At 40.7% G+C, this 24,051-nt stretch overlaps 1 protein-coding gene across 1 annotated transcript; it reads right to left on the minus strand.

The window, feature by feature from the left end:
• Nucleotides 1-1,639: 1,639 nt before the first annotated feature.
• On the minus strand, nt 1,640-15,990 carry elapor2a (endosome-lysosome associated apoptosis and autophagy regulator family member 2a). The gene is given in 35 exon segments (XM_051952332.1): nt 1,640-2,368; nt 2,461-2,629; nt 3,525-3,703; nt 4,096-4,222; nt 4,334-4,435; nt 4,528-4,624; nt 4,822-5,008; nt 5,114-5,287; nt 5,379-5,510; nt 5,512-5,630; nt 6,881-6,935; nt 6,937-6,960; nt 6,962-7,033; nt 7,117-7,219; nt 7,345-7,426; nt 8,535-8,539; nt 9,055-9,187; nt 9,292-9,375; nt 9,378-9,471; nt 9,582-9,670; nt 10,742-10,805; nt 10,807-10,841; nt 10,844-10,894; nt 11,014-11,113; nt 11,758-11,774; nt 11,777-11,852; nt 12,152; nt 12,260-12,368; nt 12,371-12,404; nt 12,489-12,568; nt 12,571-12,612; nt 12,615-12,650; nt 12,653-12,673; nt 14,212-14,331; nt 15,683-15,990. Coding segments are annotated over 35 exon segments (2,979 nt in total). The 5' UTR covers nt 15,780-15,990; the 3' UTR covers nt 1,640-2,299.
• Nucleotides 15,991-24,051: the final 8,061 nt, after the last annotated feature.

Raw genomic sequence — 24,051 nt, forward strand, 5'->3', positions numbered from 1 at the left:
GAAAATAAGAGAGAGTCTCACTTTTTTTAATCTGACTGATTTTTTTATTGTCATCAAAATATTCAGATTTAAAGTGCTGTTAGGACTCGGAAGTGAGAGCCTAAAGTTAAACTAGTCACAGTCTGCTGATGCTTGTTTGTTGTTTTGATTTTTTTCTATAATTTAATTGAGAAAACATTCACACACTGAAAATATTTTCTGATGTAAGCTATATGAGGAATAACATTCTCAGGCTGTGTATCAGGAACTCACACTGTGACACTGGCTGGCTGAGTCACTGTGAGTTTTCAGTGTTTGCAGGACAAATATATGTTGTTTTCACCATTAACTTGAGGTCACAAGTTTTCAGATACAAGAAACTCCCTAAAAAGTATCACTTGTACTGCTGGTGACCTGTGTTATGATCAATTTGAAGGCAATACATCATGTCAAAATAATGCTAAACTGTTGTGCAGTAGGATTTTATATCGGGGGTTAAGTCTTTTTTTGGCGAAAGCTGGCCAGTTTGAGGAAATAGTTTTCTTAGTAAAGTGAGATTTGAATTGTTGAAGGATTTGGGTCACAAAAACACAAATCTTTGGACATTCATTCCACCACTACAATTTGAAGGTTCAGTCTCTATTCACAGAAATTGAATATTATATTCATAATTTTGTTTTCACTGGTGTATAATCACTCAAAAATGAATCATTCTGATGTTTATTTTTTACCTCAGACCTTAGAATGAGCCCTTTATATCTTCAGAGGAGGTGGGTCCTCTTGCATAGAGTTGGAAATGTTTCTACAGCAGTGAAGAATAGACAAACAAAGCACTGGCTCTAGAGAGACCTTTTGTATTTTTAGCAGCCACCTTAGGTTTTCCTACACACTACCAACTTGGAGGATGAAGGGCAGGGGTATTCTTTTGGTTGCAATCTTCAACCTCACCGCTAGATGCCACTAGATCAAAGTGCTCCCTAAAAATTGGAACCTTTCAAAACTGTCCTGTCCCAAAGTAGCAAAGATGTTAAATCCTTTTTGTTTAACAGAAATGAGATCTCATGAGCCAAAAATTATGAAAGCGTCATCCATCCTTCAAGCAAGCTCAAAGAAATTGAGATCATCCATTCATCCACACCATTAATTAGGAATTAGGACACACAATAGTAATTTAATGTTAATGGTACTTTATGTGTCTGACGTGTAAATATATGTCAGGATGAGTTTTGCATTTTGTATTCATAATGGATGACATGTATTTTGTCATCTTATGTGGATCAGAAACCATTATGATGACTAGTTCTTGGCCTTATGATTCAGGCAAAGCAACATCTTTATCAGCATGAGAAATAAAGTGCTTTTTTCCCCCCGAAAGGAAAGCCTATACCCTGTTTGAATGAATGTACAACTGTAATTATCATTAGAAAAAAAAAACTGCATGTAGTTCTCTGGATGGTCAGGAGTGACTAGTACACTTTTGGTTCCAAGCAAAAGAAACAAATTTGAGTATTACATTCAGAAATAATTAAGAATTAAATTACTTTGCTTTCAGTCTTTCTTTTTTCACCTTCAATGCTAGTCACACCTCTCTTTCTCTAAGCCCTTGAGTGGATTTCTCTAAAGCGTCAGTTGACAAGTTAATCAATCAAACTGAGTTCGCTTCTACATAAATACATCATAATTTATTTGACGTACATCGACAGTCAACATCACAACCTCAACAGCATAACATGGCATGTTCATGTTCAGGTGGTTGGCAGATCTAATTTCTGTACAAAGATTTCAGCACGGCAAAAAAAAAAAAAAAAAAAACAGATTAGAACATTTGGGTTTTACATGACCAGAGCATACTAATCTGTGTACATGTTTATGGTAGATGGAAACACACTAACCAAGGTGAGCCTGATGGCAAAATACACCACAGCTGTGTAACAAATACACAGTGTCAAATAAATATAACCAAAAGACAACATCTCGTATAGGTCCTTGTCTTACCCTGAGCTCTTCTAACAACCTTTTCTGACATCAGTTTGGATCAGAAAAAGATCAGGAAGTGTCTGTCACACACACACACCTGCTTCACAGTACTATGCTTCGATTTGGACGGCTCTGTCGTACCGAGCTTTAAGGCCACCGTGTTTGCGTGACGTCTCTGAACCTGGCTCTAGTAGCATAATGTGTGTCTGTGTATGTGTGTCTGTACACACAGTTGGTATTCCAGGTACCAAAGCTCATAAAGGGGGTGGTTTGTTAAAGGGGTCACTCAGTGGAAAAGCCTCATGAGGGTCCGATTTCTCCCCTCGCTCACTTCACCGCCGTCCTAGCTCCACACGAGTGCTTTCGAATGAGATGAGTTAAGCTGCACATTTTCGTAGTTCTCTCCATTTCCCTGAAACCAGAAGCAAACACATTTATTTTAGAACCTTTCAGCACAGAGAGATTTTCCTCCTTTAACAGCACATTGATGCTGTAAACTCCTACCTTGGATGCTATGGCTTTGAGTTTGCCGAGTAGAGACGGTTTTGTGTAAACGACTTCATCCTCCATGTCTCCCTCATTCTCTCCCTCCATCACGGCACAGCTGTCAGCCACTGGCATTTCACACTCCTTATTAGCAGACATCACCAAACGCGAGTACTTGTACTCCAACCTAGCAGAGACAAGCGACAGAATCAATACGGCAGGAATATACAAGCAGATGTGTAATGTCCACGTGAATGTTGATAAAAACTGGGACACGATGAAGCATGAATATGGAGGAGAGGAAGAGAGAAACTAGAAAAAGAGGAAAGGAGAAGATGAGGTTAGAGAAATAGAACGACTGCCTAGCAGTTTAGTGCTTCCATTAACCATTTAAGTTGCAGTTTACATCCATCTCTCCATCTGTCCCTCTGTCTCGGTGCTAAATATTCACCAGAAAAGTGCTTTTTTGCAGAACACTGAGTTTACAGTGAAGTCGACCTATGATCTTCTGGATATAAAATGTCCTCATTTTATCCTGTTGGACATCTGTGTGAAGTTTTGTCATAATTAACCAATGAGTTGTTGACTTAAAGGCCAAAAAAGTGCTTCATGAGGCTAAAGTGACCTTAGACCCCCAAAATCGAATGAGTTCATCGCTAATTTCATGTGAACGACGCAAAATTTAAAGAAATTCCCTCCATGTGTTCACATTCACAAGCTGTGTTACAGTCAAAAACACATTCTCATCTTTTTAGAGTCCAAGTAGGCATATTTTTTTTCAAAATTAAAGAAATTCATGGCGAGATATCACTTTTGATGAGAATAAGACAAACAGACAGATGGAGGGATGGATGAGCAGACAACCTGAAAACATATCGTCTCCCACTGCAGCTGTCAGCAGTGCGGAGGCAGAAAAATGAGTAAAGAAGCACAAACAAAAGAGGGGAAAACTAAAGTTAAGACAAAGAGGATGATGTTTAGAGAGAGGAGAACAATAAGGCAGGAGATGAAGAGGAATTAAGGTGGAATGAAGGAGGAAGAAAAAACATGGAAGGAGGCAGAAAGGGGAAATCTAATGGTACCGTTTGTTCTTCTTCCAGAAGTAGCAGGTGAGGGAGACGAGCAGCACTGCAGTGAAAGCTCCCACGCCTGCACCAAGCCGTACCCAGAACTCCATTCCTTCACATGGCAATGTTTTCTTTTCAGGCAAGGCGACACCTCCCATGCACAGCTTAGGTTCAGTCCACACATACAGCAAGTCCTGAGGATAAGCAAACACATATAGCTTTAAATAAAAACGGGACAGAACAGACACTGAGACATGCACCTTAACATTTGCCAGAAGTATTTGGGCTGTGAAGTGTTTTTGTGGTTTTGGTTGCATTTCAACTGAAACAGAGACTGCTAAAATGCTTTCAGTTTTAAGTGTGTTAGCATCCATATTAGGAGAACAGTGCTGGAATTTTAACGGCTGTTATGCTTGGCTGGATATATAATAGGATTTAATTTCTGCACAGTCCACTGGATGTGGGTGTAAATGGTGGTAAATTAAAGCTGAAAGTCAGCATATTGTCTTATTTCAAAGTCAGTGTGCTTTAGTAAAGAGCCACAACAAACGTTTCCCCGCACTTAGCAAATAAATTCTTCGCCCACCTGGTGTCCTCCCTTGCAGACTCCCTCTATCTGATGGTAGTCTCTCTCTGTGCATGTAGGACAAGCCCCAGAGCTCTCCCATAAGAAGTTAAAGGTGCAGCCGTCACAGGTTCCTGCCGGGCACTGACTGAAATATCCAAAGGCAGAATTTGTTACTTTACACCCTGTCACAGTATAGATAAAAACTATGGTGTAATATTAGTAAAACTGACCACAAGCCAAGACAGTGCTAGAATACCTGGGAACTGAGAGCTCTCCTTTAGTGCTCTTCTCTGGGTTACAGCGAAGTGTCACCACAGCGCTCCGACCAGACTGGCAAGAGGAGGTCACCTCCAAAGACCTTAGCAACAAAAACACAGGCAGTAAGAACCTTACCACACAGCTATGTTGTTGTTTTTTTAACTTGAAAAATGTCTGAAATTATAGATATACCTGTAGAAGAAGTTGATATCAGGGACTTTCTTGGAGGTCTTGGGATACATCTCTGGTGTGACCCTTATTCCATCAAGAGTATCATTAACAGTGGCTCCTTAATAACATACAAAGATAAATATTTATTATGATGTGCATGTTCAATCAAACATGAATTTAACAATGAAAGCTCAACATGACCACAGAAGAACAGACCTTTTACTTTTCATTATATCTTTTCAAGCAAAAACAGAAGTGTAGTTAAAAAAAAAAAAAATCAAACATTCAGTTCACTATCTTCTGCATGTCACTAACCAAGGAATGTGTCAGCCAGGTTAATGGACTGCGAGGAGAGCGCCGTGCGGAAGCCTCGTCCACTGGCTGGGATTATTGTCGACTGACAGATGAAGGTCTTGACAGCGCTGGGCCCTTCCCCTTTCTCTCTCTGGGAGTCGGCGATGGATAGGTCTGTCACATTATCCGTGCATACTGCCAACTGATCCTTAAATAAAGAAACCAGAGCCAATAGCAAGGGCATTCCATTTGTGCACTAAAACCTTTAAAATGATTGGAATTTCTGCATATGCCAACTTCCATCTTTGCACACCTGTCCTCCACACAGACTGATATTGAACTGGTGGAAGTATTTGGTTCCTTTGGAGGTAAAGCTCGGACCGTTCATCAGCGTCCCCACAGAGCCGAGGAGGCTGAAGTCAAAAGTGAGAGTGGCATTGCCGTCGGTGTGAGTGAAGTGACAGTCACTGTAGCACAGACTGTGGTCCTGGAAAACACAAACACAGCCATATGGTGGATTGTATAAAGAGGCATTAAACACAAGGACGAACTTTATTCCTTTCCCAGCAACAGCAAACCTTGTCGCTCCTGCTGGCAGGTCCACAGGGTTTGCAGGCGTCAGCGCTCGAGCAGCGTGAGAGACGAGGTATGTGTTTGCGTGGACACTCTGAGCACTGGCTGGTGAGTGTGTCGATGTAATGTCCAGGTGGGACATGGCACACAAGTGGAGCTGGAGGGCTGGGTGCTGAGGGCACAAACCCGACACCCAGAGGACACGCCATCCACCGCATTAGTTACCGAGATGGAGTAGATTCGCGCCACGTCATTGAACATACTGACGCATCTGAAGGGAAAAGACATACAGAGTGAACTTTATGTCCTGCAAAGTTTAAGAAGATTTATGAAAATCTAAATATTTCAATAATCAATTTAAATATTTTTGCAGAAGCTTTAACACCAACCCCTACACATGCAGCATCTGTGCTTTGCAGAAAAAGATGCATTTCCCTCATTTTAATTTCCCACATTCTAAATAAATAGATGATTTAAAAGAGTTGGCTAATGTGTCAAGCTGCACCTGTACGACTGCCTAGGATTCCTGCTCATAAAAGACATCTTTTCTCCACTGTTCACAAATTATGCAAGATACTGTATGGGCACGGTGATAAAGTAGCTTGTTTGGTTTGTAGCTCAGTTTAAACACTGAAAATTATATTATATCTGAAACCAAACAGAAAGGGAGTGTTTGGTGAACCTAGTGTGGAGTAGATTTTTGCAGCTGAACGAGGATGATAAAGCTGTCAGGAAGTTTTTAAAGCTTGTTAGTTTTTATGGACCTAAGATGAAGGAAAGAAAAAAAAGTTCACCCAGAGGGCATGTCAGGTTTCCGGATCATATGAAGTTTTTTAGAGGCAAATGCTGCGTCAGTGGAATCACAGTTCAACCGGTCATTGCACATACCATCAGCTACTGCATAAATTACAACATAACATAAACAAACATGTACAGTTTAAGGATTTCCTTGATGAAAATCGGGTTTTTATCCTAGTTAACATGTTCAAATGGAGGTTTTATAGGTAGTCAATGCCACCGCTGAGCAGTTCTGCTTTAAACACGGATTTGGATGGACATGGTTTCATAAATAACAAACTGATAAAGTCAGCTTACGAAGTGGGGCTTTCCATGTAACTACTCTTCTTCAGAATCAGTTTCAGATTAAAGCAGATATGGCTGAACTACTCCAATGTTACAACTTGCCACTATGTGTCATAGTTTTACAGTGTGTGAGCAGAATCATAGGTGAGATGTTGTGGAAAAAACTTGTAAATACGTAAGCTTGATAGCCAAAGATGAGTTTTTAGGGGTTTAATCTTCACATGGAGAGAGATAAGATGTCTTCCTTCTGCAGATCATAGTTTGTTTTATGAACCCATTATATTGATATTTAAACAGTGATTGTAAATTTACATCGTCAAAGTAGATGTGACTTTATGGAAGGAAAATCAGTGCCAAGGACATCACAATAAGTTAAAGATGCTGACAGAATGTGAAGTTGAAAAGTAGTCAACATCTAAGTGTGTATCTCTACTTACATCGGAAGGCTGGTTAGTTCTCTGGAAAGCCCATGTGTAGGAAAACCGAAGCGTTCTTCGTCATGACCGTGTGTGTAGGTCTGTCTGGTCTTCGTTCTCTCCCATGACTCCACCACCGTAGTGCTCTTCCTGTTCACATCCTAAAGGGATTTATTCATCAGATTTCTCCCCTAAACATGTAAATAGTACACAGCAGCAAACAAAAACAAAGCAAAACTCTCACCATCATGAAGTAGAGCTCACAGTCGGCTACGCATGAAGTTTCAAATTCAAAAGTGATGCGACCAAATTCCGTCGCTGAATGGCTCGACACTGATGTCGGGAGCCTGACAGCCGATGAAGGCAGGAAAAATGTGAAACAGAGAGGAGTGGAATTACTCGCAGCAGAAAGAAACAGGCAGCTCAGTGACAAGAGTGATCGCAAATGAAAACTCAACGTGACTGCACTTACTTGAAGCCAGGAACATGGATGTTGAGGATGAGATAGTCATTATCTGAGCTTCCTGCTCCACTTTGGATGTAATCACCTGCCACTCCCAGCCTGAGGGACAGGACAAACCCACATCACTCAAACAGCTCAAGAAATATAATGCATTCAGGTAAAAATGAAGTGATTTTAATCTCAATTTACATCAAAGGAATAATTTTGCATTATATTATTGGATTAGAAGGGTAACGGTATCTGTGTAAGTATAACTTGTTTTAAAAACACTAGGAAAAGGGAGAACAGCTACAAAATGCAACATGCTAATTGAAATGCATATTGTAATTTACTTTGAGGCTGTTTTCTCCTGTTTTCCAGATAATTAGCCTATTAATGAGCTTTAGCAAAGCTCATATGCACATTTTGTTTGTTTTTTCTACATTAAACTGTCACAGATGGTGCCTTGCAAGAGTTTCAAGTTTCTGATAAACATTTGTGGTTAACCTTTGTCAAAGCTGCTGCAGATCTGCAGCAAGGTTGGTATTGTCGCATGCAAATTAGCGGTGGACTACTTTGTAGAAAATTTAAACCACTAAACTACCGTATATCTACTTTATCCCTCATAGGATCACTGGGGGCTGGATTCTAGACAACCCTGGATAGATTGCCAGTCTAATCACAAGGCAAATACAAAAAAACATACACCCAATCATGCTCACATTGACACTTGTGGTCAATTTAGAAGCATGTTCTAACTTAAACTATAGGAGGAAGCCAGAGTACTCAGAGGAACCCACGCAGGCACAAGGAGAACAGCTGACCAGCAAGTTCGACACCCACAACTGTCTCCTGTTGTTGTGTTTTAAGAATTTATTTTAAAAAACTAAAAATTTTATTTTGCTTCAAATTTGTTGCAAACAGTGAATATTTCTGCCAGATGTTTTCCATAAAGTAAGCCAGAAATCCACAGAAAGCTGATCAGTCGTTGTATGACTTAACATATGAAATCTTTCCAAAAATTTGTGCAGTGGTCAATTTGGTAGTGGGAGCGCAATCATTTGATCGTCAGCAGGCAGCTGATGTGGTGCTCAGTTGTCATAGTTACAGTGATGGCATGCCCGTCTCACAATGATACAGAATCTTTAACAAATGGATCCAGACTACAAGCCGCCATCACTGCCAAAATGTAATCAATTGCTCCTTGTGTCATTTCTGACCTTCCCTGAAAATTTCATCTAAATCCATTTTTGAGTAATGTTGCAGACAGAACAAACAGACAAACCAATGCTGATCGTCGCATAACTCCCCACATTCCTTGGCAGAGTAACTAATAGATAAAACATGATATTCCTGCAAATTTGCGGCAACATTTCCAGAGGTTGATTACAACGGTCAGAAAACATTACTAGACCATGTTGTCTGTGGCACACAGAAGATTACAAGAAGTAAAAGTGAACCAACAGTGAGCATGTTTGCCAGTAACTTCTCCTTGTAGCCAGAATGCTGCTGAAAGTATGCCAACATTACCAAATTTGAGAACATCATTCTTTGGCAAACTTAATACCTTTGCTGTAAATCACCAACAAACTTGCCACAAATCTGCTGGATACATTTGCTTTTGCAAGGGCAAGTTTCATGATTATCCTTCATATATGAGTGAAGCATTGGCCTCTCATCATGTACAAAACAGCAGAATAAAGAGAGAAACAACTACTGGAAACATCATCCCGAAAGCACCCACCATTCATGCTGTCACATTTGGAGTTTCCCACATTGAAACAGGAGGTCTTCATGTTAGATGGAAGAATATTCCACCATTTATACTCATAACCTAAGGTGGGCTCCGTGCCTGCAGGACACTGCTGACACGCTGCGAGACAAACACAATGAAAAACACAGTAAGCAAAAGAAAAAAACAGTAAGGAAGAAAAAACGGCATGGAGGAATGTATGATAAAAACAGAGTTTTCAGTACGTTTCATCCCATCGGAATACGTCCCAGGTGGGCAAGGTGAGCAGATGGCTGTGTCATTGTTATAGAAACCAGGGTTACAGGGGGGCAGGGCTCTCGTTCTCCACCCGGAGGTAGCATCTCGGCTCCAGTCACACCCTCAAGGCAGATCTTAGGCTCAATCCACTTATATATGACCTGCGTCTGAAATTTCACAGAGATGTATGAATAGAGTGGTGAAGCAGAGCACAAACTGTGATTACAGCATGACTTTCCTCCGGGTATTAATTTAAAGATAGCTACTTTTGTCTCACCTTGCCTTCATGGTCACATGCTGTGTGGATCTGGAAATAGTCTTTCTTGGAACACGGAGGTCTCTTCTTACACGCACCTGATCCCTCAGCTTGGAAACAAAATGTAGCGACAGTGAAAGATGAAATTACATTAGCAAAGCAGAAAATGAATGAATGAATAAATAGGTTATGATCCTACCCAGAATCCCTTAAATACTGCAGTACTTCAATTAATAATAACCTCTCTCATTGCAAAACACTTCACATCAAGACATCAAACCAAATCATTAAAACGCATGAATCCAAATGAAACAGAGAAGCATTTGGTTCCTTTTATATTACAATCAAATGAAGCAAACAATTGTGTGAGAAAAGATGCGATAGAAACAAAGAATAAAAGAAACAGTGAAAATGATCATTTCTATTTCTGTTTGCTTTTAAAAGAAGACTGTTCCTAGCAAGACCTGTGCTGAAGAACAACAGTGAAAGCAAAGGTCATACAATATGCATAAATAGGTGTATTAATTAAATATGGAACATGGTCTGAAGGTTCCAGCCTTTTGAAATGACTTCTGAATGTCTTCATTAACACTAGATGCATTTATAGCATCACTGGACACTATATTTTATAGACCTGGTGACAGTATCAACAACATAAGTTCATGGCATGACAGATTTTGGTTATTCTACTGAATAACATTCACTGTCTTCTACTGTATCTTGAGTGTGGACAGTTGGTACAGCCACTCAAACAGGGCTGGTCCACTTCCTTCCTTGTGTACGGAGATGTATTAAAGCAAATCCCTGTAGAGAAAATATTACCGCATTTGCTTTCACCCTCATAAATAAACTTTAGAAAACAAAATTGTAAAATGTAAGCAATATAGGAGGTTACAAAAAGAACAGTATTCTCACTACATCATTTGCCAAAACCTGCTGCTCTCTTACAATCACATAAGCTCAGAGCGCTGAGCTAACAAGCACGATTCTTCTTCTAAAGTTCGACTAATGTGGCTGAAAATAGGACACACTCTCTCTATATCCTTTGAACGTATCATGTGCTACTGTGAGCAGCACTGATTGCAATTAGGCTTCACTCAATACTGCAAGTTCAGTGTCATGATGTTGCTCTGCAGGTTCATCGTAGGATCAAATTACCTTTAAAACACACCCATCCATACCTGCATAGTAACTGCTGCTGTTACAGGGGGTGCAGGAGCTGGCTCCGTGATTCGAATACGTGTCCGCGAGGACAAGGTTCACAAGTGGAGGAGCCTGGCACCGACTAAAGGACCCTGATTTACATGGGAAACACTCGGATGTGTAGGCGACACCTGCAAGAAGGAAATGATGGCATGAAGGTAAATAAACAGCAAAAAATGCCAGACTGCTGTGTCTGTTAGTCATTGTCTAAAGTGAGACAAGGAAGAAAGAAGGAAAATATGTGACTGACCTTCAATTTGAACATTTTTCAGCAAAAACAGGCTTTACGACTTTGCTCCCATCAGAACGCCTCCTGTCCTCCAGTAAAGGATGTTGGTGCCAGATTTCAGTTTACCTAGAAGACCGTAGTTTGGTGTGAACAAAGAGACAACAGAGGCTCTAGACCTTATGTAGTTTCAGTTAATGAGATATAACATCAGAAAATTGCTTCCAAAGCTGCAGAATGATTAATTTGAAATAAAAGCCACAAAAGGAAGCAGGGCAGCAATAACTTCATGGAAAATGCTTTACTGCATAAAACAAAGTGTTACATAAATGAATTAATGTGGGGTTTTTCAACGTAATAATTCAAGATGCATCAAGAGGGTAACAGTGTACTCAACTAACAGACAACACTGAGATCAAGTCTAATTTGATTAGTACACAACCCACAAAAAAAGTACCACTTTTGCATTAAGACCATAATCTAGAGAATATAATAATATTATACTACTTCAGAAATCTACATACCCTAAACTCCTCCTAACAATGCAGAATGAATGTATTTTTCGCTGACAGTGCACACACAGAAAATCATTTTACAGTGGAAAGTTACTGGAGACAATAATAAGGGATGCCAGGCTCTTTCTGTGAGCTAACAGGCTTCCTGTTCGTATCCACCATTGGTTGCTGCACAATACATTTATTTTAGAAGACAGAGGCCAGCTGCCAGAGATCTGTCCTCTGTGTCTGCTGCTCATTTTACGGTGTGAACATTTACCGTGTGGGTTGCCATTCGCCGTGATTGGTGAGCTTGAGCCACTTCGTATCAGCAGACTGATCCATCTCCTGACACTGGTCGTTCTGGATCTAAACACACTCAAATTAACGGTATGCGTCAGATTAAAACTCTCTCCTCTCTACGGTATGAGTCATAAAACACTTATGCCACTGATGCACAAGACAAAAATCAATTGTGCTGATGTGACTTTTTGTCCATACAGACAATTTTTGGAAAGATGCTCTTTGATGATGTACAGTATCAGCTGTAAAATAAAGCACAGTATGTGTTGTGATTAGGTATTGGAGTGACTATGTTCTGGAATATTCCAACTAGATCGGCAATAAATAAAACATCACAGACATGCTTATTCAAACAAACATTACACACTTAACAGATATGTATATGTACTAACCAACAAATGCATACTACTTCCTAGGAGTAATATAACATTATGTGCATGTTGCACTGAAAGATAAGAATGTGTGACACTCACAAGAACTCAAAACAGCAGGTTTGTTCTGGATACTGGTACTCAAAGCTGACAGAGCCTGTTTCTTCAGATGCACAGCATAGGATGAGAGAGACCGTGCATTCATCCCTTTGGACTCCAGATAGTTTCCCTGAGGCACCAGGAAGAACTGCCAAAAGGAAGAAGGTGTGAAATGATTTAGACTCATTTCTAATCAGACTTTCAGGATTTAATTTATGTCTTGCCTCTTTACCTGTTGCAGGTTAATCTGTCTTCTCCGTGGGACCATTTCCTGCGAGGTTGCCAAGCTACTAAATCCAGCAGGCATGGCATCCATTGGTCGAAGCGGATGCCGCTGCCGAGGGAGTAGCTCCCGCTGCACACTGAGTGCACTCCTGAGCTGACATCTCCAGGACTCCCCAGCTTTGCACGAGAAGGCTGGGGACACGAATGAAAGAGATACACAGAGAGGGGAAGAGGAACAATAGGCCACGCTGAATAAGTCATTTCCCACCCGTCTATTGCATGCGGCTGCAAAAAGCATTCATATCAAATAAAACAGACTAAAAGATGAACAGACAAATGGTCATGCAATCACTGCTGCATTCAGTGTAATGTACCCCCAGTGATCGAGGAACATAATCCTACATCCTGTTTCACACTGTGTCTGTCTCTGCACTTTTTCCACTGAGCCGTGACGTTTCTGCCAGCACAGCACTGGCTTTTTCTGCCATACCTGATATAGTCTAATGGCACTGTGATGCTTTCTCTATGCTTCAGAGCAACCAACACAAAAAGAATGTAAAGGCAATGCAATTTGTGTAGCATGTGTTGACAGGCTTTTGCTTGCATGATCTGACTGTAAATATAGCAGATACTTCTGCGCTGATATAAATAAACGCAACTATGTGAGATAGCTTGATAGCTATGAAAGGAATTAGGTGTCAACTCTGTGAATTCTGTTGAAGGCTGACGAGGAAGAAGTAACAAAAATGTGAGCATAACAAAAGGTGAAAAAGAGCTCTTTTGTCCCTATGGACATATTTTTACCTTTGCACTGTATGCAACATGAACATCCAACAGCTGTCAGTAATGCAGAAGAAATTATTTATTTGCTTTAGTGAAGGTAAATTAACAAATTCCTCAATAAAAAATTATTTTCTTCATTGTGATTCACTATTATAATCAGCTAAAAGTTTCTATTTTATGCAGTTTTACATATTTGAAGAATGGATCTTAGAAAATAGTCCATCAAAATTCAGAAAGAATACACTTGTGACCTGTTCTATGTAGACCTTTAAGGGCATCGATTTCTCAGTGATAATCTCACTAAGCCATTGGAGAATTGGGTTGTCCTGCACTTGGCAAACGGTTCTAGATAGACACTTGGAGGATCACCTTACAGAACATCAGAGTTAAGTCTATCTCCTGCCTGCATTATAAAAAGCCACCTTAACTACAACCAGATGTCAGTGAACAAAAGGATGAAGGTAAAACCCCATGACTTATCTTTCACTTGCAGATCTGATACCATCAAAATAAAATAATAGCATTACAACTACTGTAAAGAATTACTTCTATAGAACATTCCAAACTACTAAACTTTCTGTATTTTTTGTCTTAAAGTTCATAACTAATAAACTCTGTTTGGATAGATTTGCTCATGATCACACATTGTTTGTGTTTGTCGAAGGACTCCTGGATCTCACATTGGACACATTGAATAATTTTAGGCCACAACATGAACCCACTAATGATACAGCTTAATGCCGTAAATTATCAGAGAGAAATTATGAGGCAGTGTTTTGCTCCAAGTGTATTTGGTTATGGTTACAGCTTTATCTGTGGTTGGTAGAGGTCCAAAAGGGGTGAGTCAAGTTGTAGTAGAAATCCCAGCTACTGATAAGAAGGTGACATACACGCATCAACTGTCACTATTTTCCACTCCCACACAGACGCAGTTATTTCCAACTTACTGCACTCTGTGCCACGTACTGGCTCCGGTAGTCCAGTGCAGGCCCCAGGCTCATGCGGAATAGCCACTCTCCACCGAGATCCTCTGCTGTCGCACTCTGTGTATTCATAGTAGTAGTCCCCTGAAGAAAAGAGGCACAGAAAACATATGCATAAGAAATCAGTCGCCACAGCAGGAGTGGTCTCCAACAATGAGCAAATGTAGGCCAGAGCCAGGTCAGTAAACATCACACGACAAGGGGTCTCCACGTAAAAGGAGAGCGCTGAGTCACCTCTTTCTGGATACGAATGCTGAAATTAACCCACACATCCTGCTCAGGCTTTAGAAAACACGAGAGCTTGTTATCTCTCGAGCTCCAACCACTCTTCTGCCCTGGATACGACCACATACCATCTCCACGGCGATGGAGAGCAGTGAGGCTGTTCTGGGAACAGTCATTTTACCAACATTTCAAGCAGGAACACTTAAGACATTTGATTATTGCATGTAATGGTTTTAATCTGTTGGCCTGGAGTGGAACCCATTAGCCTAATGTTCTTCACTCCGCAGAACTCCTCTCCATCTTTCTGTCAACAGAAGACGGTGGCCTAATTTCTTGACAGTTTACATAATGTTATTCCTTGAGCCAGACCAGATTTTGACACCACAGCGCATGCAGGCTGTTGTGTGTGTGACAATTTTCCCTGATGTCTGTGGGTCTGGTGGTGGAGTTCAGTCACACTGAGAATGAACGTACAAGAGGAATGAAGCTACACGAAGCAAATTCTAGGACAAAACAGGAAAATAAACCGGATTGTGTTGTGAACTGTGCAACACTAAACACTAATTATCTCTTCTGACTCCCACAACAGCTGTGGTCAATCATCGATATGGCAGCTGTTCAATATTCATTTCACATCATAAATATTCTAAATGCATTAGATTGAGGACAAAATATCAGGTCAATCGTATTCTTGCTGCACTGGAACTGAAACTTAGCAGCACAGTGATTTGGCAGCACTTAGGCCTGAACTGCAGTAATCTCTTTGTCAGTGTGAAAACAGAGATTGTGGCAATAATGGAAGAATGTTGCTCCTCTATCTTGAGGCTGTCTGGGTGGTGTTGTGCTGCCAGGCTGGTCTGAGGAGGTGCTGAGTTGAACCAGACCAGAGGGAAGGAAAGGCCAGTCCATGCAGGAAACTGATAACAGCACTAACAGCACTCTGTGGTGAAGTTCAACAAACACCAGACCTCATCTCAGATTCCTGCTCCTCCATGACGTTTCTCCATAACTCCTCTTTAAAACAGTGATTAAGGTGTGTGTTTGCTCCACTTGCTGCAAATGATAATGAGGAAGTGATACCAAACATCATCCCATGAATGTGTCATCAATTTCTATCCATGGTCACTGGTTACTCACTCCAGCTGTCGCCTAGAAGGTTTAAACAATAAATATGAAGGCTGGGGAATAAGATGATCGACTGTTTGCCTCACCTCTCCACATTGCCGCTGTACTTTGGTCCCGTCAATCAGCCGGAGGGTGCAGAGGATGAGAGCGCAACGGGCGACGGACCAAGCCGAGGACCGCATTGTGGATCATCGAAAAACAAAACAACAAAAACAAAAAAAAACAGCAAACCTTGATGCAGGAAAATAATATATTTGTATCATAAAACCGAGGCGGATTAACCCTCAATCAAACACCTGCTTCTGTAGCCCCTTGTTGGCAGATTGCTACCCGGCCTCTCCACCTGCGATTATCCTCAGACTGTGTGCGCTCCGGGGCTGCTTCAGTCAAGTTTGGGACAACAACGCAGTTCTTCCGGTGACGGTTTTCAAAATAAAGGCTGTGGCGCATGAAGGCATCACTATTCATTAGTTAATGCCATTTCTTCAATGCATCTTTTCTTATATTAATTGTAATATAGATGTGTTCATGTGCATTCATGTTCATTTTGGAAGTTTTCCCTCGTTTACCGAAAGATGAACAGTTTTTGTTGCTTTAATTTGAAAGTAAGCTTGTCTTTTTTGATGATACCTGCTAACTTGATGCTATTCATACATTTGGGTTTTATCACCGGCTCTGTAGCTTCTGTCATGTCGCTGGTAATAATGTTTTATTGTCCTCCAGCTGGCGTAACAAAAAAAAAAATCTAAGTTGAAAGCTGTTAAATATAAAATAATGCACTCAAGGCAATCGAATAGTCTATTCCTGCAGAATTGTTTACGCGTGTCGCTGTGAGATTGGACATTATGAAAGCAGCAACATCTTGAGGACAGCTTTGGTCGGATGCAGCATATAAATCCTGATGATTGTAGTCCATATCAATGACCACCAGGGGGATACAAAGCTCTGCAACAGCCAGTCATTTCTGTGTAACTGCCAGTAGATTATATGTTGAGACCAGTGGTTTGTATTTTGTACAGTTCCTACAAAAAGTATTCAGTTCAGTGATCACTGAATCACTGTCAATATAATTAGGCTTTTTTGACAAGTCAAAAAGAAAGTTAAAAATGCTTTTGTGTGAAAGTAAAAGCAGATCTGACTCCATAACCTTCAACTTTTTGTCTTTAAACCATGTCTGTGTAGCTTTGGTTCTGCAATTAGGCTCATTGTATGGTTGGAAAACAAATCTTCTCCCAAGTTGCAGTTCTATTTCAGACTTAATAAGGTTATACCCCAGGATTTCCCTATGCCTTGCTGCAATCATTGTATACTCTAACTTTACAGGCCTTCCTAGGGCCTGCTGATAAATAAATATCCCCACATCATGATGCTGCCACCACCATGCATTACAGTAATGTTTGTAATGATGTGCAGTGTTTGGTCTGATGGCCAAAATGCTACATTTCAGCATCATAAGTGCAAAGAACTTTCTTCTAATTTGACTTCAAATTCTCCCACATGCTTTTTGGTGAACTCTAGTCGAGATTTAATATCAGCTGTTTACATCAGTGACACCTTCCCAAAAGCTTTGATTGGTGAAGAAGCCAGGCAACAGTTTTTGATGTATGTACATTTTCTTCTATCTCAGCAGCTGAAGCTTAAAACTACTTTGTACAACGAAATTAAAGACAGGTCTTGTGGTGCAAAGTACAAATAAGACCAAATAGATAAAATTATAAATACATATACAAAAGGAGCCGTAAGACAGTGAGAAGATATATTGCATTGCTGACAATTGACTGAAAACAGCTATTATGTGTTCTATTATGCACTTGGGTAGAATGTGGTGGTGAATCTGGAGGTGCGGGCCTGGATTGATCTATATCTCTTTCCTGAGGGCCACAGTGAGAACAGGCTATGTTCTGGTGTGAACTGTCAGAGATGATGCTTCTGGCCCTGCGCAGACATCTGGTGTTATAGATGTCTGACAGAGAGGACAGCTGTGCTCCTATGATGCTCTGCACTGACTTCCTGACTCTTCCAGAGCTTTCTTGCCAGCCTGAGAGCTGCTCCTGTACCGTACTTAGGTGTTGTGGGTGAGGATGCTTTTTACAGAGCATCCTTTGAAGTACAGCAGCAATTCTATCTTGTTGTGCCATTGGACATCACATGTAACATTAGAAATATACTACATGATTTTATTCTTGCATCTTTAGAGTCCCTCTAAGCGCTAAATTAGTAATTGAAACTATATCTCCGTTTACGTCTAGAGACAACAAAGCCATGCATGTTTCATAAGAACACCCTAGTTCAGTTTGTCAGAACGTGCTACACCCTGAAGTCCAACCAGCTTACCATGTCGCAGAAAACACTGATAGAGAGTTCTGTGTTTATTCATCATATCTGATTTTATGTCTCACATCAAGAAGTACAAACTGTGAATTTGTTTACCTGTTGGCTTGTTGAAATACCACTTTAAATCCCTGAAGAGCTCATATATATAATTTATGACATGCTGCATTGAAGTGCGTCACGAGCGCTGTCCAAGGTGCTGGGACTTCCTTGGTCATGCACGCAACAATAGGATTCCTGCAGGTAAAAAAAAAAATAATGGCGGGTTAAAATTTTTAATTGACCTGACAGAATCTGCCCTTTCAAAACATGGATTTCATTGAAGGAAGCTTGACAGTGAATTCTATGTTTTTTGTTGTTGATTATTCTGCTTTTGGACATGAGCAGTACTTTGGCTTTATGTCCCTCAGCCTCATGCTGTCTCTAAATGTAATGTAAAGCATCTTTAGGTGGAGTTGTGCGCAGTATTTCATTTTCTTATAAGCCAATGATAAAACAATAAGGGAAAATGTATGGCATACTGTATGTTTAGCTATGAACCCACTGATTAAATAATGGAATGGGTGTTTACTTTAGAATGGAGACATTTCTTTCTCCTGTGGTTATTTTCTCCACATCGCACCACATAGCATTAAAGCGCACTTTATTGGCTTATATAATTGTGTTAACTGTATCTGCTGCAATGTAAACAATCTAAAACCGAGAGAAATTATCTAAATATGCATATATAAACAAAATAACAATAGTAAGTTTCTCATTATGCCCTAATGTGATATTGTCTTTTATAAATATATTTACCAAATAGGCCAGGCAGAATAAACTATTTATGCAAGTCTGCTGTATTTGATTATATGAATATTCAAGTAGCAATCACCCAAAGGCAACTGGGTTTCTCCTTTTTCACTCTTTCTGTGAGGAGTGATGCCAGTCCTTCCTCTCTATCTTTCTCTCCCTCTCTCTGTCTTTCCATATCTATCTATCTATCTATCTATCTCTCTTTCCCTCCTTTCTCTTTCTCATCTGAGGCCTATCGCTTACGGTGTTTGCCTGTAACTTGAACTCTCATATGCAACCATCTGTAACACACTAATAACCTTTACACCCTGGGCCACTGCTCTGTGATCAGATGAGTTCATTAATTAATAGTGTTGAAGTGTAGGGCAAGTGTATTAGTAACTGACCCTGAGTCAGATGGTAACCAGAGTCCAGCAGGAACAGTGTGGCCCAACCCCAGCCTCCAAACTCACAACAGAACAGGGACTACCTGGCCAAGTAATGAGACACCCAGCAGCTCACACATACAGAAAAAAGGAAAAACCCTGAGACGCTCATACGCATACAGGTTGTCAGGGAGGCAGATAACGGACAGGAATAGCGGTTGGAGCCACTTAGAAGCAACATGGCCTGGAAATTTCTTTATCTGTGAGCAAACGAGAGAATGAAGTGATGACAGATCGACCTACTGACCCAGACAGATGACACAGTCTTGTCTTTTAAGGATATAACTCTGGAATACACTAATGAAGCATTAATATATTTGCTTCAGGACACGAGGGCGACTGCTACTGAGGATGTTTGTATTCTTGAATGGAAATTAATGTTGCCCCTGGATATAAGATGTTTTTATATCATTCATTGCTTCACGAGTTTTTAAAGGTTGGTTTGTCCAGATGTACTGCCTTAGTTGTGCTTTTATCACACTTAAAGGAAATGGTGTGCGAAACTAACTAGAAGCTACAACAGCTAACTACCTAATGTGCTCGCACATACTAGAAAACTCCATATCTGCCTAATGTCAGGACAATTAGGATCTATTTTATTGTGTCTTTTGGTCATTTCTAAGTCTGCCAGCATGCACGGACTACCCTGTTCATCTCTGGGTCACTGTTTTGGTAATCCAGCTGAAGTTAACACTGACCAGCACCCTCTGTGGAGCCAAGCAGCTCCAGGCGAAGCAGGAATAGCCATGGACCTCCAGCAGAAGATCCAGTAATATCACAGCCAGAAACACTAGCAGGCAGCCCACAGGAACAGCAGCATAAAGAGCCCCAGAGGACTGTCAGCTGTATCTCCACTCACTCCACCAGGAGCAGAAAACTAAATGGTACTAGCTCAGACTCTATCTGCCACGGGCAGAATAAAGATGATGACGCATACTTTGAGTCACCTCCATCTTGCCGTAGCCTGGCAGAGAGTTCAGATGATGGTGAGCGGGTGTTGGAGTGCAGTCCAGAGCTGGAGCTGAAATATCCTCAAATCCCCAGACCCTCCATTATTATCAGACAACCTAAGGTAAGAATGTGGCCACTAAGTTCTCTCTTTAATTCTTAAAATTAGTAATGATGGATCTAGTGATGATTATATAACAAGTATGTTTGAAGTTAAAACTTATTTGTAGGTCAAAGGTAAAATATTTTTATTGTCACTTTCACTGTGCATTTTCATATATAAGAGAACAAAATTTGTTTCTCGATCAGTGACTGCAGCGCAATAGAAACATCAATAAATAGTATACATCTTATTAAAATATAAACATCATAATAAACTAATAAATAACAATAAAAATCAGATAAAAAAACAATTCAATCTCTCAAACAATCCAATCTCTCTAATGTGCATTAAATCTTTGACTTGACAGATGACTAGCTGTCAAGTGTGAGTGTGGGTGTGTATGAGGGACAGTCCATTAATAAGTCTTACAGCCTGGGGAAATAGGCTGTTCAGCTTCCTGCTAGTTTTGCAGCTAATGCTGCTGTATGTCCTCCCTGATGGCAAAATGGGGGGTGAAGCAGGTCCATGATGATGGAGGTGGCTCTACTGATGCAATGCTCCTGGTATAGCTCCATCAGGCAAGAGAGAGGACTGCCAATGATTTGCTGGCTGTCTTGACCAGTCTGTTGAGCCACTTTTTATCCTTCACACTGCAGCACCTGAACGAGGTGGTGAAGCCATAGGTCAGAAATGTTTTAATTTGATTTATAAGATTGTTTCCTCCTCATTGCTTGGTGTAATGCATTGTTTAACCTCAAGGGGGCTGCATAGCCCAGTTAAAGTATTGTATTTATTCTGCAGGGGGTTACAGTGAGTAGAGGTTCGTCTCCATCTGTTTGGATTAAAGTCACTCATTTCTCAATTGAATGAAACAAAGTCTTTTTTTTAATCAATGAGGCGTAAAACTCTGAAACTGCAAACACACATGCACAGACACATTTGCAGTCAGAGTGCTCAGTGACAGATAGGATGTCAGTGAAATGTGTCCCGAGCTGCTGTTCAACATGATCTGTGTTTCCTGATCTCTCTAAACTGATACGTTTGCGCCTTTGTGTCTGTGTGTCTGGACAAGTGTATTTGCATTTAGTCAGCATTTAGTCTCTCTGCTAGAGATTTCCTCCTTATTCCAAGAAGCAGATGACACATTATGCAAACTGTGTCCTCAGGCCCTGATCAATAATGCTGATCAGCAGTGAAAACTCCAGAAGAATGAAAAGAGGGGGGCATGTTTTAATCACAATCCTGGAATGTAAATCATCTATTACTTCATCCAAACGGATACATCTCATCAGCAGATGTTTAGACAGCTGTTGGCTTCATCGTTTAGGCCAAGGGATTGTTTTTTTCATACAGTCTAAGAAAAGAATTGTGCTGTGAAATTATTAAACACATGGGTGACTTATTGTGGCAGTCTGATACAAGCTTGGTATGCATATTTTACATTCTTTGGCTGACTGAAACGCTGAGCCAACATTACTCAACTATTATATAAGATCACCCTTTTACTACCTCGTACCAGCCTTGAAATAAAACTGTAGCATAAAAACATACCAGCACAATACATGATAGAATGATAAGCCCATGAACGCATGTAACAGTCCCTTCGTCCAACATAACCACTAATTCGCTGTATCAGAATGAGCTAACACCTGTGAAACGTGATTCTCACTTTCCGCAGAAACAGGAAAGAGATTGCACAATGTTGATTTCAACAAAGCAAAGGTTGATCATGTGTAACACACCCAGGGTTGCTTCCTCTCCGAGCACTGATCTTGACAGCAGGTTAAACGAAGGCTGATGGATCCACTGGAGCAGGCCAGATCTGACCCTGTGCACCACCCTTACAGGGCTCCATGACTTCATAAGACAAACACCATCCTGATTCAGATTAAAATCCCCCTGCTGTAGAGCTCAAGGAAGTGAATGTGACGATGCTGGCATTAAATGACAGCCGTGATATGGAGAAAAATATCAACAGAGTGTATCAAGTAAGAGTATTGACCCAGAGTGTGTGTGAGCATGAATAACAAACAGTGACTTTTTGGGGGTATTATGTGTCAGTCCAGTGTAAGTGTAATTCTTCCAACTTAATCATCACTGTTTTTGTTAAGACTTCCAACACAACAGATGTAGCTTTGATCTACTGCCGGCAAAGGCTTTATCTGTGCGCATGAGTGTGTCCGTATCAATGCGTGATAAATCCGTGGCAGCATTTATCTCGAACCCCTCCCTTTTGAAGCCTGACATGTTTATGGAGACACTTCTGACTGCTGTCATATCTGAGCCTTCAGCACAGCTCACACACACACATTCAGGAACAATGATTATACGGTTCGCTATCATGCAGATTCTTCAGTATCACTCACAGCCACACTCAGTACTGAATGATTACTGAACACTGTGATTAGACAAATAGAGGGGTTGGTTTGACTCGAGAACATGAACACCCCCTGTGGCACACTAGAAACTATGCATTATGAGAATGGCATTTATTGTTTATTGTGAAATCAAATCAAGATATGCCCTAATTTCTCATCTTAGTTCCCTGTGTCTTTTGACTATATATGGAAATATCACAGCTCTTTATCAGTTTTCCTTTTACGCCCTCTTGACATTATTTATTGCAACAATGTCTCATATCACGTGACCGCTGTCTCCCTTTAACATTGTGTTTTGTGTGTAAAATTAACCATTGTGCTAATATTGCCACACAACCCCACCTTGCTTTATTCAGCTTCTTCCATACATGTACTTATTGACGTGTGCCGGTCGTGCCCATTAGATTAATGTGTTTGTTATTCAGCGATGACCTTACGATGACTGACAGTAGCCCTTTGTGTTCCCTTCCCACATACTCCCCTCAGGAATCAGAATTCCAGGAAACAGTGTCTGACAGGTCGGACTACAGAGAGGCAGAGGATGGAGGGTTATCAGGTACGGAAAACAACACAAGCTTCCTCCTCTTCACTTTCCGCTCCCCTCTCCATCTCCAGATCTTCCGTGCTGGAGCTGTTGGGCACAGATTTGAAAATGGAAAAAAAAAAAAGGTTGTGGCTTGAGTTATAGTCTGCTGATGGAAAAACAACGTTGATTTTTATGTGGAAAAAAACATATTTGGGAAAAGAATTACTCTGCATGTGAGGAAATGATCGGGTTCACACAGTTATCCCCCCGGTGTGTCATTACGGAAGAATTTTAGTTCCACAAGTTGTCTCTTTAAGGGTTCAGAGAAACTCACTGTTCCTATCCAGAAGAAAGCACAAATATTCTGCCCTGGGTAGGACTTTGTGTGCGTTTCAGTGCATGTTTGTGTGTTACTTCACCTTGCCAGGATGTCTAGGAGGAGTTGAGTGCTGGCGGTTACCTTGGCGATGAGTCTAGGGGCAAAGCAGTGGGAGGGGTGGAGGTCGACAAATGGGTAAAAGGATGGAGTTGAGTGGCTGATTAATAATGTGATTGAGTGTGCACATTGTGTATCTACAAATGTTGGTGTGAATTTGAGCGTGTGCCGGTGGACCTACAGTGTGCAGCAAAGCCTTGGCATGCACAAACCAAGGCTGCATCATCTGCCGCCAGTCTCTCTGTCTTTTGTTTCCTTAACCTTTTTGATAGTATTACAATGAACGCATTTCAGGGTGGGGATTGAGGGGGATGTAAACATCTCACAAACTAATACAGTCAATTGTAAAAGCATCTTAAAAGGCATCTTTAGAATTTAAACTAGGAGTGCATCTTCTGCTACAAAAATCTGACTTTAAAAGTTTTAGAAAGGAGGAATTTATTGCATTTGATTACCTATTATTGTTAGATTCATCCACTGTATCATTCCACTTTTTCACTGGGTATGTATGT

Source organism: Acanthochromis polyacanthus, chromosome 8 (assembly GCF_021347895.1).
Source record: "Acanthochromis polyacanthus isolate Apoly-LR-REF ecotype Palm Island chromosome 8, KAUST_Apoly_ChrSc, whole genome shotgun sequence".
In the NCBI taxonomy this organism is placed as follows: Eukaryota; Metazoa; Chordata; class Actinopteri; family Pomacentridae; genus Acanthochromis; species Acanthochromis polyacanthus.